This window comes from Melozone crissalis, unplaced genomic scaffold, assembly GCF_028551555.1.
Source record: "Melozone crissalis strain CALT ecotype California unplaced genomic scaffold, PUWL_Pcris_2 ptg000027l_1, whole genome shotgun sequence".
NCBI classification, from domain to species: Eukaryota; Metazoa; Chordata; class Aves; order Passeriformes; family Passerellidae; genus Melozone; species Melozone crissalis.
Window position 1 is genome coordinate 41,971,781 of NW_026535805.1, and position 17,422 is coordinate 41,989,202.

A 17,422-nucleotide genomic window follows, 5' to 3' on the forward strand; every position below is an offset into this window, starting at 1 on the left:
GCATCCTTGGAAGCTGTTTTTTTGATCTAACATGCTCTTGTGTAAGCAAATTAGACCTATTAAAATTGTGAATGTACTAATATGCAAGTAACACCCACACCTTTAATTAAGGAAAAGTTACTGGTATTTGAACTTCTGCAGGTCTTCAGTGAAAATCTATTAGTTGCCCAAATATGCAGGCTAAAGGCCGTTTGGGTTGGTTTTAATAAACAACAAAAGATGGAGGATGTTGCTACTTTTTGTATCAACTTTGCTGATACAAATGTTGATATATTCTTGTATTTTGTAGCACTTTGCATGTTATCTAGCCTACAAGTTTGAAGTGTAAGAACTGACCTGAAAATTTTTTGGATGCAGTAGACAAAGTTCTTTTTAATACTGTATCGTATGCACTATAGAAATATATGTTAAGGGGGTTTGATTTTCTATACAGCATGAAGACCTACATTTTATACTGGAGAGGAAGTTGATTGAATGTTATTGAATGAGGAATCTTGATGGGATGGTTTTTTTTCCTCTGGTCTGTAGTATTTCAGAGTTGATAGGCATAATAAAAAAAAAGTGAAGTAAGAACCTAACTGTAAGGATTTTAAAATGATACTTGCTTACACCTATGTGCAAGTAATTAGTATAGTGTTAGTTGTGTTCCTCAGCATTAGTCTATTAAAATTTCCAGATATTGGAATCTTACTGCAGGCACATTTAATCCTCCAGCTACAAAAGCATCAAGTAATGAGACTTTTTTCAGGCTTAATTCTAAAGATATTTGTCTTTAATCAAGAATGGAAATCCTCTGTACAAAAATACTCATTACATTTAGGATACCTGTAAAACCTATCAGTGCATTTGAAATTTGGAAATTACAAAACTCTTGAACCTGATACTAGCTCAGTGGGATAGAGCCTGGTGTTAAAAAACAAGCCAAGGTTGTGGGTTCAGCCCCCTCTATGTTCACTTAAGAGCTGGGCTTGCTGATCCCTTCCAACTCTGAATATTTGGTGATTTCTTTTTCTATTGTATGGCAGAAACTCAAGCACTAGCATGCTAAATAAGTGTATTTGGATAAGTACATTGATCTGAACACATAAAGGTGACACTTTCAGAAATGTAGTTCCACACATTAGTTTGCAACATAATATTTACAACAATCTCTGTCTCTCTTAAATGTGAGCCACACCAAAACTCTGCACATTGGGGATGTATGTACCACCTGTGACTGGGAAAGATGAAATAAGAATCCTGTAGTCTTCCCCAAGTCCTGTTCTGCAGGCTGTCTCTTCCTGTGTCACAGTCCTCAGCCCCTCTGTGAGATCTCTTACTTGTACAGGTTGGCCTTTGGCTGGGCAATTATGTTGGATCTCAGCAATTACTGATGTTACTTCAGCTAATGAACATGATCCACAAATTACTGTCTCTGTTCTCAGGGCTACAAAGGTGACAAAAATCTTGTTTGCTTTCAGCCAGCCTGATCTCTTCAGGAAAATGAATTCTTGACTTTTTTTAACTCATGTACTTGGCTATCCACTGGCATGTGTTAAAACCTGTAATTACTTCTTTCAGGGACAGGTAGGTAATTACATTTCTGTCACTATCTTTTTGAAAATTGGTACATCTCAAGTGGATTCAGGCTTTTGCAAAACTGAGAATCACAGTTAGAATACTGTGATGGTGCAAGCAATAGCAAATGACCTTGAAATGGTCAAATCTTAGATTACAGAGGGTGAGTTGGGTCACCCTTATGCAAAATTCAATTTGAGAATTTATCTGTTTAACCCAGAGGTGAAATTATGTCAGTTAAATGTTTTTCTAGCCTGCAGTATGGTTAGTACTTTTACTGCAAAAAATACTTCCACATCACATATTCTGTGTTCTATATCTTGTAAGAAATGAAGAGAGTTCAGATGTTCTGAGAACAGAATAGGCTGGGGAATTAAGAGAAGTTTTAATTAATTAGGAAAGAGCATTTGCATTTTAGGTGCACAACACAGACTGTTTGATTTTAATGCTAAAACAATGTATGGGTATGCTCAGGCGTCAAAATATGGTGGTCACTTTATGCAGGTTCACTTTATTTTGTATCACTCTATTTTATAGGTATTTAGCTATATATCTGTTAGAGTTGTAGCTAATTTTCATCTAAGCTGATTACACTAGAGTGTAGATTGTTATTGTTCAAGAGAACTAAGTACCTGTGCCAAGGGAAGGGTTTTTTTGCAAAAGCTGAGATACGACATACAAGAGATCACGAGTAAAAGCCAGAAAAAGCCTTTACTGGTAAAAAACCCCTCACTGATTTTTCCCAGTTGAAATAGGATGAATCATGGTAATTGTATGCTGCTAGCTGGTTGGTTATATTGCATTCTTTACTCTAAGAATGGGCCTAAAGTTGCCACAGAAGCATTTTTGATGTAACAAGCTGGCTAGAAAAATTTTTGACATTTCTGTAGCCCATACTACTGAAAATCAAAACAGAAAGCCTTATCAGGGACGGAATACTAAATACAATTTTAAATCAGCTTTGGGGTTGATATTTTTGTCTTGGCTGCCAACTCTATGAAGAGCCAGCAATAATGTGCATTATTATATGAGGACAACTATGATTATATGCCTCGTTTGTGCAGCTATAAAGTCTGCTTTAGTGTGAAGTAGAAATATAGACTGTGCACATTGTAATAAACTTGCTACTCTTTATTTAGGGGATAGATGTGCTTTCAGCAATCAGCTAAAATACATGCTCACCAGCTATCTAGAAAATATTTAGTATAAAATCAACCTCAACATTTCTTCAATAAATTAGCAGTTTAATCAGTCTAAGTAGAGATATGATTTTTTTTACAGAGCTTACACACTCAGAGGATTTATGCACTTTTTTTATAGAGAAAAAGTTTTTTCAGGTTTTTTTTTCTTCAAACCATACCTAAGTCTCCTGTCTGCAGTGCTTTCTGAAAATTAGCTGCAGAAATGCTGACCAGAAAGAGCAATAGTTAAACAGGAATTGGTATGTGACTAGTGTAACTGCAATTTTAGACCAGGAAAAACTTGAAGGTTGAGTACTGGTGTGGAAGGACACATCCTTCATCCATTTCTCCACAGCTCTGTTAACATGACAGCTTTCCTTGGATGCTTTTTGTATAGACATTTTGGCCCTATTGCTCATACTCATCACTTTGGTTTACCCAGTATCAGCATCTTTCCATTAAATTATGCTGATTCCTTGTGAGACGATGGAAGTAGGTTAATACGTTCCATCTTTAACTATGTTTGTTATGCTGTATGTATTCATTATTGTTAGACTTTTTTTTCCAAGGTATTTTTTGTCTTAATTCTGTTTTGCACTGCATTGCAGTAGGCAATGCAATGATAAATGAGACCTCATTTAAGAGTCCTGCCTTATTTTGTACACAAAATTGTACAAAATCTTGATAACTGGGAATGTTAAGATACGCTAAAACCCAGAGCTCTCAAAGAGAAATAGTGGCTTAGCAGCCAGGTGTAGAATGAGGTTCACACTTAAACAAAAATTGAAGTGCTTCAGTGAATAGCCATGTATGAAAAACCAAAATAATTTTTTAAATGTTGGAAGACATTAGAAATTCTGACACACCTCTTTACCATATTAATATATATGGAATTTCAAAAGAGTTTTGGTTTTTTTAAGAAAGTAGCCTTAAATAACATCAGCACTTTTTTCTAGCATTGTGTTGACAGTGGCATTTTGGTCTTTTTTTGTTGCTGTAGAAAGACACATTTTTCAAATCATGATTTATCTGTGTAATACAGATTTCTAAAATAATTTATTATCCAAAGTACTAACATTCTGAAAATGTATTTTATTTATTGATGTGTGACTTAGCTTTCAAATCTTAAAAATTTATTTAAAAACAGAGCTATGACTAAAGGCAACATTTTATGCTTTTTCAAATTATTAATCTAGTTTTAGGCATGCTTTTGCTTAAAAAAAATGCATATGTTATTAACAATTCTAACATATGAAAATTTAAATATCACTGTTATTGTAGTTGTTTAATCTGATGTTTACCAGAAACAAATTTTAAAGTAGGATTGGCTAATATTTCTGTCTTCCACACATTCTCAATGAATAATTTATTAACTTTGTTATATACAACAACACAGAGCTCATTTTGATATCATGTCCACAGTTACTGTACAGTCTCTCAAACTGAGTTTAAACAGAAAGAGACTGTTAGCCTTGGAGGAGTTGGAAATAAACACAAATTCAATGCAAGTGCCTTTGAACACATAATATCTTAGAATTGTTAATATATTATGGTCTTTTTCAAATTAAAAATGTCTTCTGATATTTGTGTAACTTACTGTAAAACATTTTAAAATAGTTTTTAACATGCTAATCTGTGGGTCTCTCCCTGCCAATGAAAATAATCTATGCTTCTTAATAATGTACAATAAAAAACAGAAAAAAGTTTCCTTCATGATTTCAGCAATTAGGATTTATTCTACTTTTTAACATTTTTCAATAAAGTTTTTTCTTTGCTTACTTGAACTTAATTGAGATTAACAATCAGATATTTCCCATCTTTAGGTCTACCTTGGATATTCACCTTTAATGTGAAGTTTTATCCCCCTGATCCGTCACAGTTGACTGAGGACATCACTAGGTATGCACAGGTCCTAATTTTAAACTTTAAATTACTGTTAGCCTTATTTAAAAGCCACAGAGAAGTTCTTCTTCAGTTTCTGACTACTGTACACTATAGATATTCTTACATCAACTGCTTTTTGGAACAAGGTTGAAAAGGTGAAATGAAAACTTCTGGAAAAACCCTGAGCAAGAAGAATTTAATGTTGAGTGGGGATATGATTTGGGCAACAGGTAAGATGTGAGTGATAGTATGTGAAAGAAGCCAGTGGTTTATTGTCAGATTGCTGCTTTGTTATGAAACAAATGAGAGCATGGGGGTCTTGAGCAATGCGTAAGGGATCCAAGATACTGCAGTAATAACCTAGACTAGGTGCATGAAAATGTGGATTTACCCGTGTGCTTTAAATAAAGCCATAAAACATAACAAAACCTGAAAATAATTATCTTCCAAAGTTCTTAGATAGAAAATACTTGGAATATGGTGGATACTAAGCACCTAAAAGTAGCATTACAAGGCTATGATACTGGCCATTGATAACTGGGGATAGAGTGCAGGGAACTGATTCATTTTTCTCATGAGTTACAGGAAACCTAAATACTTTTGTTTGGAGTAGCTGACTCTGCTGTGGCAGGATATGTGTTACCTGTTGCATTGGATCACCCTTCTGCACAAAATAAGATAGCTATGCAAGAGTGCAGCTAAAATGTTGCTGCAGATAGGGATTTGTAGCATCATAAAAGATGTTGAGTACAGAGTGTATTTACAAGAATTTGTGTGTGTTTCATTTGAAAATTTTCAATGAGTTGGTTGGTTTTCCTATTGCGTGTTCAACTCATAAAAACATTTTTTGGTTATATCTTCAATCTAAGTTTCACTAGTAAGACTTTTTTAAACATACATTAAAAAAAAATCTCTGCTAAGGTGGGCATGTCTGCTGATGTTTAACTTGTTAAATTTGGTGGAATGCTGTATACAGTACCTGAAATATTGAATTGTAATACTACTTGGTTTAAGAAAGGTAATTTTGGTTTCAGTACTAAACTGGATTTCTTTTCTGTATTACATGACATGATTAGCTTGTGAACTGCAAGGGATATAGAAGTTGGAGGGAAATGCCAAAGAAATGCATAGCTTATATTTTTAAACCATAGATACCTACAGGCTACAATGTGAACTAAACAAGTTCCTAAGTCAACTTTTGTTTAAAACTAAGTAGCTTTTTATTAATTTATATTGGAAATCAGATTTTTTCCTGCTTTTCACATTTTTTATGAAAGTAATATTGACCCTTAAAAATCAAGTGAAATTTTCTGTGTCATAATACTGCTCAAATAATATCAGGTCATTATTAATGCATTCGCCTACTTTAAAACGCATTTACCTTACATGATCTTGATCATCTCATTATCTGCCGTGGGTAACCCTTTCTTTGTTCTTCTTTCTCTTGGGTTTTTTCTCCTTTGTCTTGCAGGTATTTCTTGTGCCTACAGCTTCGCCAGGATATTGTGTCTGGCCGACTGCCATGTTCTTTTGTGACTCACGCCCTCCTTGGTTCATATACCCTGCAGGCTGAGCTGGGTGATCATGACCCAGGGGAGCACAGCAGTGATTATATCAGCGAATTCCAGTTTGCACCCAATCAGACTCAAGAAATGGAAGAGAAAGTGGCTGAGCTACACAAAACACACAGGTATGTCAGGTACAGTGGGTTTAAAAGAAGTCATCTGCTTTGTCACATTTGTGTCAGTTCTCCTAAGAGTATGCGTAAATCTGCTGAGGTGAACTTATTGTTACTTTGGAAATAGTTTCTTATGTAACAAAAAACTCTTTGGTGTATTTAGGAAGTTGAGTTTGAAAATAGTAGTTGCACTAAGGTCTTGGTAAAGAACTTTTGTAAAGTATTTTTATATTAATTCATTTAAGCAGTATACATCTGTTTGAATGAGTGAAGGTGGAAATCTGTACTCAAGTAAAATAATGTGCTATGAAAGAACACTTTTCCTGTCGAGCAAAAATACTCTTGATGCCTTATAAACTGAAGTTTTTCTATCAGTCTGAATTCCAGGATTCCACTCAGTTTTGACACTCGGTTTTTTGCCAATAAACTCAAAACTTGTTCAATGGTTTTAGGGGCTTGACTCCAGCACAGGCGGATTCCCAGTTCCTAGAAAATGCTAAGAGACTTTCCATGTATGGAGTGGATTTACATCATGCCAAGGTATCGGGGATTGGGTTTGTTTGGTTTTGTTTTAGGATAGACATTCTAAGTATTAAAGAAAATACTATATATATAGCTTATTTTTTTTAAAGTCATGTGCTTAATTATTGGCTGTAGGCCTTTATCTCTTGGTTATAATAATTACTTAATTTACAACTCTAACATCAGTAGAATGTATATATAAGTTTATTTAGTGCATAAATATATGCAGCTTGGAAATAACATTTTACTCCTAAGAGCAAATAAAGACATTTAAAATGTCGTATTTTCTATGCCAAGGACATGTAGTAAAGCCTAAAAGAACATGTAATTATTTTCATAGTACCTTGAGAGTTTAAAAAAAATATGGCAGGAGGTCGTGGGGGGAATTTTGGTGCTTTTTCCCCTTCCAGGGTTAGGGTTCCCCTTCCACATCACATTTTCATTTCAAGTGGGAATTTTTTTTTTTTTTGTTAAAACCTCAGAAGACAAACGAATCACTTCCTCCCACTCCATCTCATAAATCCAGAATCTCAAATCATTAGGAAATTTAAGGTATTGTAAGCATATCAGTCTTGCATTTAAAAAAGAAAACCAAGACTTTTAAGTACTGGAGAAACATGGTTAAATGTTGTTTTGTTAGTTCTGCCAGTGAAGCAACTCTGTAATGACTGTGTTGGCATTTGATGTAGTTGATCAGTTGTTGGAGAGGACATGGGATTCTGCTGTATGGTGTAGTGTATCAGTAAGTGATTAGTTTTGTGGCCTGTAAAACTTGCATCAAATGCTGTTAGTGAAAGAGAATGCTCAGAAACCTGTTCATTACCTGCTCTATCTTTGCTGGAATAATATGTTACTGTAAAAAATCATCTTGATCACCAGCTTGTTCAGACTTCCACTGACTGCTTTAAGTGGGACAGGCCTGCTTTTCATTTTTCTTCTTTTAATATTTATTGAAATTATTGCTAGCACACACACTGGCTATACCTTTCCTGCTTTATGTTGTTAACTTAGTCCCTATTACCAGAATATTGAAGAATTTCCCAGAACTGTAGCATATGAATGCCAAAACCATTACTTAGAGTCCAAATTCTTACCTATAAAATTTATGTACTTGGCTATTTCTGATTTTAGAATCTCATTGTCAGAGTCAGGTTTGGATATGAAACATGTCCCAGTTTCCCAATATTCCCTCAAGGTATGTCAGCAATAATTACTTGTTTGGAGTGTTATTGAAGTGATTGTTATGAAATTGTCTCATACCTGGTAGGATTCTGAAGGTGTGGATATCATGCTGGGTGTTTGTGCCAATGGCCTGCTGATTTACAAAGACAGACTCCGGATCAACCGCTTCGCTTGGCCAAAAATTCTGAAGATTTCCTACAAGCGAAGTAATTTCTACATCAAAGTCAGGCCAGCAGAAGTAAGTAGCACCTTTCAGTCTTGTTTCTTTTATGAGTTCATTTCTGTCCAGCAACAAGAAAATATCCTCATTTTGTCCACAGCTGTCCTTATAATCTTATGATATATTCAAACAGAACTTGTGAGTGTTTTTTCCTCTTCAGATTCTAATGATTGTATTAAACACCTGTCTGGATAAGTAAAGGCAAACCAAGAAGAAGATATATTTTATTTAAGTATAATTCTTTTAAAAGGCTGGAAATTCTGATATTTTTAAAAAAAATTTAAAAAATCTTATGAAGTCTTATGGCAGGAGTATTACAACTTGATAGAGTAATGGAACTATCTGAACTCTACCTCCTAATTAATAGCTAGCTTAAGGAAATGGATTAATTTATTTGTGGATTCTTTCCAGCTGGAACAGTTTGAGAGCACTATTGGGTTCAAACTGCCAAACCATCGGGCTGCTAAAAGGTTATGGAAGGTTTGTGTGGAGCACCATACTTTCTTCAGGTAAGTGATAATTCTCTCCTTCCCCCACTTTGCAAGGTATACTCATATCTTTCTTTTAAAGGATGCAGAAAAGTAAAGATTTCCCCCTTGCAGTATCACCTCTTAGATAGAAGATACCCTGACAATAATTGACCTCAAATTACCAATTCCTAAACTCTCAAGTACAATTAACTGCTTTATCAAAACTTTCAGAGTGCTAAGAGGATGGAACTAAACAAGTAGTCATGGAGCACTGGAGGTATGCAAGAACTGTCTGGCCTCAATCCTGAGCCATGTGCTTTGGAATCACCCTGCTTGAGCAGGGAGGTTGGACCAGATGACCCACAGTGGTCCCTTGTAGTCTGATACGTTCTGTGATTTGTGTTCAGATTTCCTGAGAGACTGACTTTTCAGAATGAACATGTAAAAAGCCCTTATACGTCATCACAGAAGCTCTTAGGGCTTGACAGTAATCTTCATTCAATTAATTTCAACATTGTGCTGAGTGTAAATGCTTCTAGCTGAACTTTTCCTTATTTATGAACTAGGTTGAGTTCACAGTCATTCTTCAAAAACCAAAATCACTCTAAACAGACTATTTGTTTATGTAATAATCCATAATATCCTATGCATTTTTTTTCTCCAACAACTGAGGAACACAGAATTCTGAATTGGTCATTGAAACTATGATCTATTTGTAAATGAGCACCTTAACAAGAGGTCAAGAGTTGTTCCTCTGTCTACTTCCTTCACTGAAAAGGATTTTGACATTGTTTGATTTTTATAACACACATTCCATCAGTGTGTACATATGTCCCCTGCAGCCTAGGAGTCAGATTTAGGCTGAATCTCCTATGAATTGGATAGGCATTGAATCTGAGTTTTTTCTTCAAAGCACATTACCTAGGGTGTGTAATGGTAAGCTTTCTTCTTCAGCAGCCTGTTTGTTTTTTAAAAAAACTGGTTGTGTTTTAAAGTAGATGCAGTCTTGTTGCTGACTATAATTGCTAGACAGAACTTCAGAGAACTTGGGGACCAGGAAGCCTAAGCAGATGATTACTGGAACTGTCTCACTGGTTTTCAGTATTCAGATTTTCATTGATTGTAGCATGTTCTTGAATGCAAAGGTAGAACTTATGCTGAAATTGCCAAATCTCAGCATAAATCAGTGCACATGCTTAATTTAGATGCACTTATTTTTTAAATCTTGATTAGAGATTTTTTTTCATGTTGATAGAATTCATTTATTAACAGTCCAGCATTCAGTTCTTATTGAAAATTTGAAGTCTGCTATGGCTGGTGGTGTCTATTACCACAAATAGCATGCAGTTCTGTCCACAGTGAAAAGTTTATTAATACTCTTCAAATAACTCATGCAGTGATTTGCTTTGATTTCCTAGTTTTATAGTAATAAAATAGATCTGAATAAGGAAAAAGCAAATCTTATAAAAGTAAAAAATCCTAAACTGGCAACTACCATTTGCAAGTCTGAAAGCTTTCAGAAGCATTAATAGCTATGAAATAACCTTACTACAGAAATACTGACATAATAAAAATAATTGGATTTTATTCCAATCAGAAGTGGCTTTTCCTAACCAGGAATGACATTATAACAAGAATTATGTAACAAATACTTGAACTGTTCTGTAAATCTATATACTCCACTGATGTCATCAGGGAGAAAATCCTCAGAACCTCTCATCCTGATTTAAAAACAGTAAAATAAAGCCAGCTCTATCTCCCTTCAAAGATAAAAAGCAGAAAGCATTTGCTGCAGTCCAAGAGACTGTAGCTCATCCAGAGCATGTGTAAAGCTTGTGTATGATGCCACAGTAAATTGTGTACAGTTTAGATGCATATTTATAGCTTCCAAATCTCTTAGCATGCCCTATATAACATGGTAAGATTCCTTGTGCTGTCTTATGTAATGTTTCAGTTTATCTCAAATAATCACATTGAGATCTGTTTTCTTATAATGTATAGGAAATTCACTAGTATATGAAGGTATTTTTAAAAACTGTAATGAACTATATTGAAAATGACTACCAAAGGGCATTGTATTCACTTGTTATCAGCTCACACTTAGAGGATTCCAGTAGCATTTTCAAAGAGCAGCAATCTCTGTAAAAAATGCAGTCAAACCATATATCTACATAAAAATTTTGAGGTAAGCTTAGTCGGCAGCTCTAGATCTTAACCAGTGCCTGCCGAAATGTGCTTTTATTTCTGCTTTATGATATTTTGACATTTTCATGATTTTTTTCAGCATCTCCTCAGAATGTCTTAAAGTGGTAAAAGCACAGTTTCCAGTTATTTATGTAATTAAACCTGTTATACAAAAATCCATTCAAATGCCCTTAATCAGGAAGTAATTAGTTCTCTTGTTTTTCCCACATTAAGAGATTAAAAGTTTATCTCAGCAGGGTGCAAGATAAAAACAGCTGTTAATGCTGCAACCTTGCCAAGAATGGAAAATCAAGAACTGAAGGAACCTTGGAAAAACCCTTTTAGCCTTCTTCCTCTTATTACCTAATGCACTCCCTCTTGGAAATAAATGGGAGAAGAACTAGACTTGAATTATTTTCTTTATAAATGTTGGAACAAATTAAGATTTCAGTGCGTGCATATGCATCTTAGACATGGGGAATTGTATGCTTCTGGCTAGTGCCCTGTAAACATCACCTCTTAGGGAAAAGGGGGAGAGGTGTCTTTAAGATTAAGGTTTACTTCTCATTTTCTACTCTGATTTGATTGATAAGAAATTAATTTATTCCCAAGTCTAGTCTGTTTTGCTTATGAGGGCAATCAGTGAATGATGTCTCCCTGTCCTTATCTCACCCATAAGCTGCTTGTTACATTTATCTCTGTCTTTTGTCCTGCTGAGAAAGGGGAGTGTCATTGGTGGGGCCCTGTTATCAGCCAGGGTCATCTCACTGTTCTGTTTGCTAGGTATCTGAAAATTCTTCAGTTTTGCTGAAACACATTTAGAATGATTGTTGTAGTCTTCAGAACCCAGTACTGGATACTGCCTTAACATATATTGGATGAGATTCCACTGACAGATATTTCTGTGCAAGTGCTCAGAAGAGGAGAACAAAGTCAGCAAGTTTGAATTCTTGCTTGCCCATCTGTGCCACTGTCAGTAAAATGGCATGTGAATTGCTGGTTCTGCTTGAAAGAAGTTGACGTTCAGTGAGCTGCTCATTCTTTGCAAATTCTCAAATCAAGAAGCTTTGTCTGCAATAATCTGATAGTTTTATACAGAGAGAGAGTAGGCCATGATGGGTGAGCATGTATTTGCAGTATTATATTGATCCAGGAAACAACTTCAAAGGCCTTTCCAGAGAAGCAGGGACTGAGAAGAGTTCTTGCAGTGATGACTGTTTGTCTTCTCAGCAAGGATGGCAGTGGACCCTCAGTGTTGCAGTTGATGGTCAGATTTCAAAAACAAAGTACAGGCAATAGGATTAGATGGGGATAAACTTGAAGTCCTCATACTGAAGGAAATTCAGGATGTAGAAAGGACCTGTCTTCAAACTCACATGATGGTGGTACAGAATCACAGAATCAACCAGATTGGAAAAGACCTTGGAGGCAGTAGAAGTGGAATGTATAGCTTTTACCATAAATAGCATTCTAAGGAGAGATCTGAGAGGTATTCTACATGACCTTTAGTGTCTTCAGCTTTCTACAAAAAATTAAAATTTAACCAAGGTAACACCAAAAGATAGGAGTCCCAGATGCTTAGTCATACTGTGGAAAAATGTGATGGTTATCAGCATCACTCCAAGTGCAAACAATAAATAACATGCATTATTTGAAAGGTCTTTGAGGAGCTCACAGTAGAATCCTTTCTTGGAGAGCACAAATTATACACTGTGAACTGAAGCTGAAGTACAATAAGTAGCTTCAAATTGCCTCATTAAATACTTAAAATTAAGCCTTTTAAACTGACTTTCCTTGTATTTCCCTTTCAGACTTCTATCACCAGAGCAGCCTCCAAAAGCGAAGTTTCTGACCTTGGGTTCCAAGTTCCGCTACAGCGGCCGTACGCAGGCGCAGACCCGGCAGGCCAGCAACCTCATAGACAGACCCGCTCCGTACTTCGAACGCACTTCCAGCAAGCGTGTTTCCAGGAGCCTTGATGGAGGTATGGAACTTGAGTCATGTTTTCAGTGTTGTGATTCATTATGTGTTGTCACTCTGAGCTGACCAACGCTTGGAAATGTTAATGTTACGGATGGCCAGAAGGTCATTTCACAGATTTATGAATTTCAAATTCTAAAGCCACTTTAGGTAGTTGTCAGTGTTGGGTGACCTAAACATCAAGTTCATTCACTGTCTAAATGGTATGGCACTGTTGTGGGTATATGGAGTTCGCTGTATTGGGTATGTAGCACCTGTATACACTAATCATACCTTTTTGAAGGCATAGACACACGCTACAAGCTCTTAATAAAATTGTTTGGTCTGTGGCATCTTTTGAGATCTGAGTTGGCCTGAGCATCTCTAAACAGAAAAGGCTGAATGAGTTTGACCTTCTCTGAGCAGGGGTTTGGGCTAGCTGACCTCTGGATGTTCCTTCTGACCTAAGTTACTCTGACTTAGCCAAACGTGTGCAACCTGAGTGATGTATACCCAAGAAATGCTCTATTTGCCACCCATGAAGAGATCAGAGGATTAAGTTGCAGAACTTACAGAGGCTCCCCAAAAGCCTTGCATCCCAAATTCCACATTTTCCATTAGCTGGTCTTGGCTTAGCGTCTTAAGGGCGTCTCTGGTGTGAAGCTTAGACTTTTCAAAAGAGGATATCCCTCAAAGGTACTCCAAGAAGCACCTCTCCCTCTCAACTTTCTGCACCCAGCCTTTGTAAAGCCAAGGCATATGGAGGTATTACAGAACATTACTAAATGAATTAAGTTTTTATCCAAGTTGTGTTTATTTAAACTCCTGCATTTAAAGAATTCTCTTCTTTTTCATTACTACTATTTTGATTAAGCCAGTCATCATGATTTAAAAAGAGAGCCATCCATGCTATGCTGAGCCAAATAAGAGGAAGATAATTTAAGGCCTTTCACTGTCTTGTGCTTTGACTACATTCAAATATACATGCTTAGTACTTCCCCCTTCCAATTCTGCAAGCATATAGGGAGGAAAGTTCTTACTTTCACTGAGCTGTTGGTGCAGTTTTGCTAAGGTTCCAGTGAAAAATACTGTGACAATTATATGCATAGTTATTTCTAGATTGCACTAAAGCAGTCCTCTCAAATAGTGAATTTCCACAAAATACTCTTTTCATATTTCTCTCTCTTTTTTAATGGTGATTCATACACCCAAAAGAACAATACCTTCAATTTACCTTCCAAGATTAATCAAGAAGTTGATAAATACTTGTCTGATACAGTGAGGGTCTTTTCCATACATAATAAGTGCAAGTTTTATGACCGGCTGCATGGCTGTTCATATCAGTGCAATGGGAACCACAGATTTTTGTAAAGCCAAGAAGCTGAAAAATACTGTATCACTCACAATGTATTGATACTAGCCTGTATTGATCATTGATGATACAATTCAATACAAAAAGTGCTTTTCCTAAGAAGATTTAAAACCAAAATGTTTCAGCTTATCCAAATTAGCCAAAATTATTTTGTTCTATAATAGCTCCCATGGGTATTTCAGACCAAAGTCTTCTAAGAGACTTCTCTGCTACTGGAGGGCAGGCTGCTGGAGATAAAATCATTGATCTTGAAGCTGCTGGTCAGGCCAAGTTAAAAGATGGTGGCAGAGAAGAAGATGAAAGTCCACTCAAAACTCCACAATTAGAATTGTCTCAGGATGGAAAGGTATGTCTGACTTTCACACCAAAATTATTTATTCATGTGAATGTGTGCATCCATGTGAGGTTATTTAGTGTCTTATCAGTTCTGAGTATCATACAGAACACTATATTAAAATATTAAAGGAAAATTGTCAAGTGCTTTCTGTGTGTTTAACTTAATGTAAGCATATGTAAGCAAAAGAGAATACAAACTTCTAAATGGCACTGACCTAGAGTATCTTTTATTGCTGTAAATCTAATTTAAATGTTCAATAAGCTTGCATGAGTTCTCGAAAAAATGTTTCAAAAGGTAAATAATGTTTTATTGGGTCTCTTAGTTTGTTTAGACTTGAATAAAAATGTTAATATACCATGGTTGTGTACACGCTACAAAGTTTGGTATATTATGATTGAATTTAATTACCATAGGTAACAATTTTGTTTTAGTAGCCATTACTGAATTATTTAATCCTTTTAAAACTTTTATGCTGAGGTGTAGATTTCTGTGAAAAGTTGAGTACTGTGATCCGTTCCTGTTGCAAATGTTTGCTTGTCTTTTTTGTTTGAGCTACTGGGGGAATAGGTCAAAAAATTTAATTTATATTTTGTATGATTTGATGTAAAAGTTTCCTCCCAAAGGGCCAGGTAAAATCTGCTGCTCTTTCTTTCTTGGAGATCATTTCTTTTTCAGCAACTCTCCAGAACTTAGTTTAATATTTAAAGAGTAATTTTGTCCTCAAACATTTTTGCAAGTTAGCTACCCATTTTATTCTTGGTGAGACTGCTGAGTTTCTCTGTGCAGGTCATATGTTCCCACTGCATTCAAGTGTAGGAACAGAACAAATACCACAGCTGCATTTTTTTTGTTTGCTGGCAAGTTGAAAGAATTTTGAAATAGATGAGAAAAAAGACACATGCAGTTTCTTTATGGGAGAAAAATGGTAAAATGAATTACTCTGTTTTGCCTTTGGGCTTGTTAAAATGGTGATTCCCCCTTGTTTTCAAAACGGTGTATTTTTCAGTATTTTAACCAGAACAGTGGTGGAGGGGAAGGCAGTATTTCAGGATGTTGTTCCAGGAAGCTGTTCAGTATAGTTTTATTACACATGCTTATTCTGTGAACAGCTTTTCCTCTTTCCCCTAGTGCAGATGCTTATTTTCCTTTCTGGTTCTCTTTAAATCTTAGAGAAAAGAGTTATAAACCCAAGTGCCAGCTTGTCTTTCGTGTACTGCACTGTCCTCTGACCTTTCTGCCAAAGCTCTGAATGTCTGTCTGCTTCCATCTGTTTTAAGTGACTATTACAGTTCAAAAGTGCACAGTTCTTTACAGCCTCAGAACAGAACACTTGTAATGGGTTCCTTTCATAATCCACAGAAGTAAACAAGTTGGATGCTTGTAAAACACAGTGGGATTTTTATTTTTATTTCTATTGCATTAGTAAAGCTATCCCTTCTTCTATGTAAAAGTTTTCACTAACTAATAATTTCTCTTTTTTCCCCTCTTCATGTGCCTTCAAACTTGCATTTTTGTTGTGCTTTCATTTTCCACTGTGCACAGAATTTTTTTCTTCAGCTCACTCACGTACACCCATCACCACTGCCCATCCATTCTGTGTCATCCCATCTCACAAACTTGTCACCTGTCCCTGAGATCGACACGCTTTCAGATATTTCAGAGGAAGATCCCTTTGAAGAGCCCTTCCTTACCATTCCAGACATTTCAGAGTGCAATTCCATGGAACAAACATCAGATCATAACAAAACCAGTACAGCTTCACCAATTAATACCTTTGAACCTGTGAGACCCCTAGCTAGTCGAGGCTCCCCAGCTGTTGAGGGAAGAATCCATGGCAGTGACTACAAAAGCACTGAGTTGTGCGTCTCATTCAGCTTCTTCAGATGCCTTTCTTTTAGTGTCCGTTCGCTGCTTGATGAGGATGGCTATATTACTTTACCTAGCCTTCCTGATGTTTGCATTTCTTTCCTCCCACCTGGCCTTCAGCACTATATTCCTATTACCTCTCCTTCCTTCATCCCTTCTTTTCTCCTTGTCTTTGTCCTGCTTCTGTCTGCTTTCCAGTCTATTCCTTTTTCACTCACATTTTCCCTTCCTCTCGCTCTGTCCCTCTGCTACCTGGAGCCTAAGGTGACTTCCTTTAGTAGCTCTAATGGCAATGACCTGAATGACAAAGCAGAGGAAGAGGAGGTGTGTAATTTTGCTGCTTAAATGTTGGCACTTGCACATTGCATTTATGCTTGTTCTCAAGAGGCTTGCTCAGTTTTGCACACTTCCTAGTTTAGAGGTGTGTCTGTGTACATGCCTGTACATACATATATAAATACACAAATGCTCTTGTGTATATCTGTATCTTTTTAGCATTTCTCTTTTGTGAAAAATTGCCATTGTAGGATTTTTACTCAATAGACAGCTCATGGTTTTTCTGCCTAATTTCCTACAGCATGCATAATCTCATTGAATTTCACAGATACTGAGCTGCAGCTGGACTTGCATTGTAGTTCAAAATGTTAATGAGCACATAAAACTGAATACTGAAAGTGCTCGGTGTAACAAGAGAGATGTTATTTGATACTATTTGCAAGTTCTGTTTGCACTGTCAATTGGTTTTAAAATGCTTGTCTCCTGCATGCATTGACTGGAATGCACATCTCTGAAGTTCTGTTGAGATCTGAAAAATGAAATTCCTAAAAGCTGAATTCAAAAACTGTGAATACTTTAAAATCAGTGTTTTGATTTCAGATGTTTCAGCTCTACAAGGGTGTGTGCAAAGCTGAGTCTGTCCAAGGCACTTTTTCTTTTTTTACATGTTTTGGTTAATCTCTAGTAGCAGTTGAGACTGATTTTGTTCATTAGCTGGGATTGCAGGTTATGTT

General features: G+C 36.1%; 1 protein-coding gene across 6 annotated transcripts in view; it reads left to right on the top strand.

Moving 5' to 3' along the window:
* EPB41L2 (erythrocyte membrane protein band 4.1 like 2) overlaps positions 1–17,422 on the top strand; it is a 108,227-nt gene that overhangs the window by 67,609 nt on the left and 23,196 nt on the right. For 4 of the 6 annotated variants that reach the window (XM_054280523.1, XM_054280521.1, XM_054280524.1 and 1 more), the window contains exons 7-13: positions 4,562–4,637; positions 6,094–6,312; positions 6,753–6,840; positions 8,090–8,242; positions 8,636–8,733; positions 12,690–12,862; positions 14,374–14,555. In XM_054280523.1, the coding sequence (XP_054136498.1) occupies positions 4,562–4,637; positions 6,094–6,312; positions 6,753–6,840; positions 8,090–8,242; positions 8,636–8,733; positions 12,690–12,862; positions 14,374–14,555 (989 nt within the window). Of the gene's footprint in view, positions 1–4,561; positions 4,638–6,093; positions 6,313–6,752; positions 6,841–8,089; positions 8,243–8,635; positions 8,734–12,689; positions 12,863–14,373; positions 14,556–16,088; positions 16,737–17,422 lie in introns of all 6 variants that reach the window. The other 2 variants (XM_054280526.1, XM_054280522.1) reach the window with 2 other exon arrangements.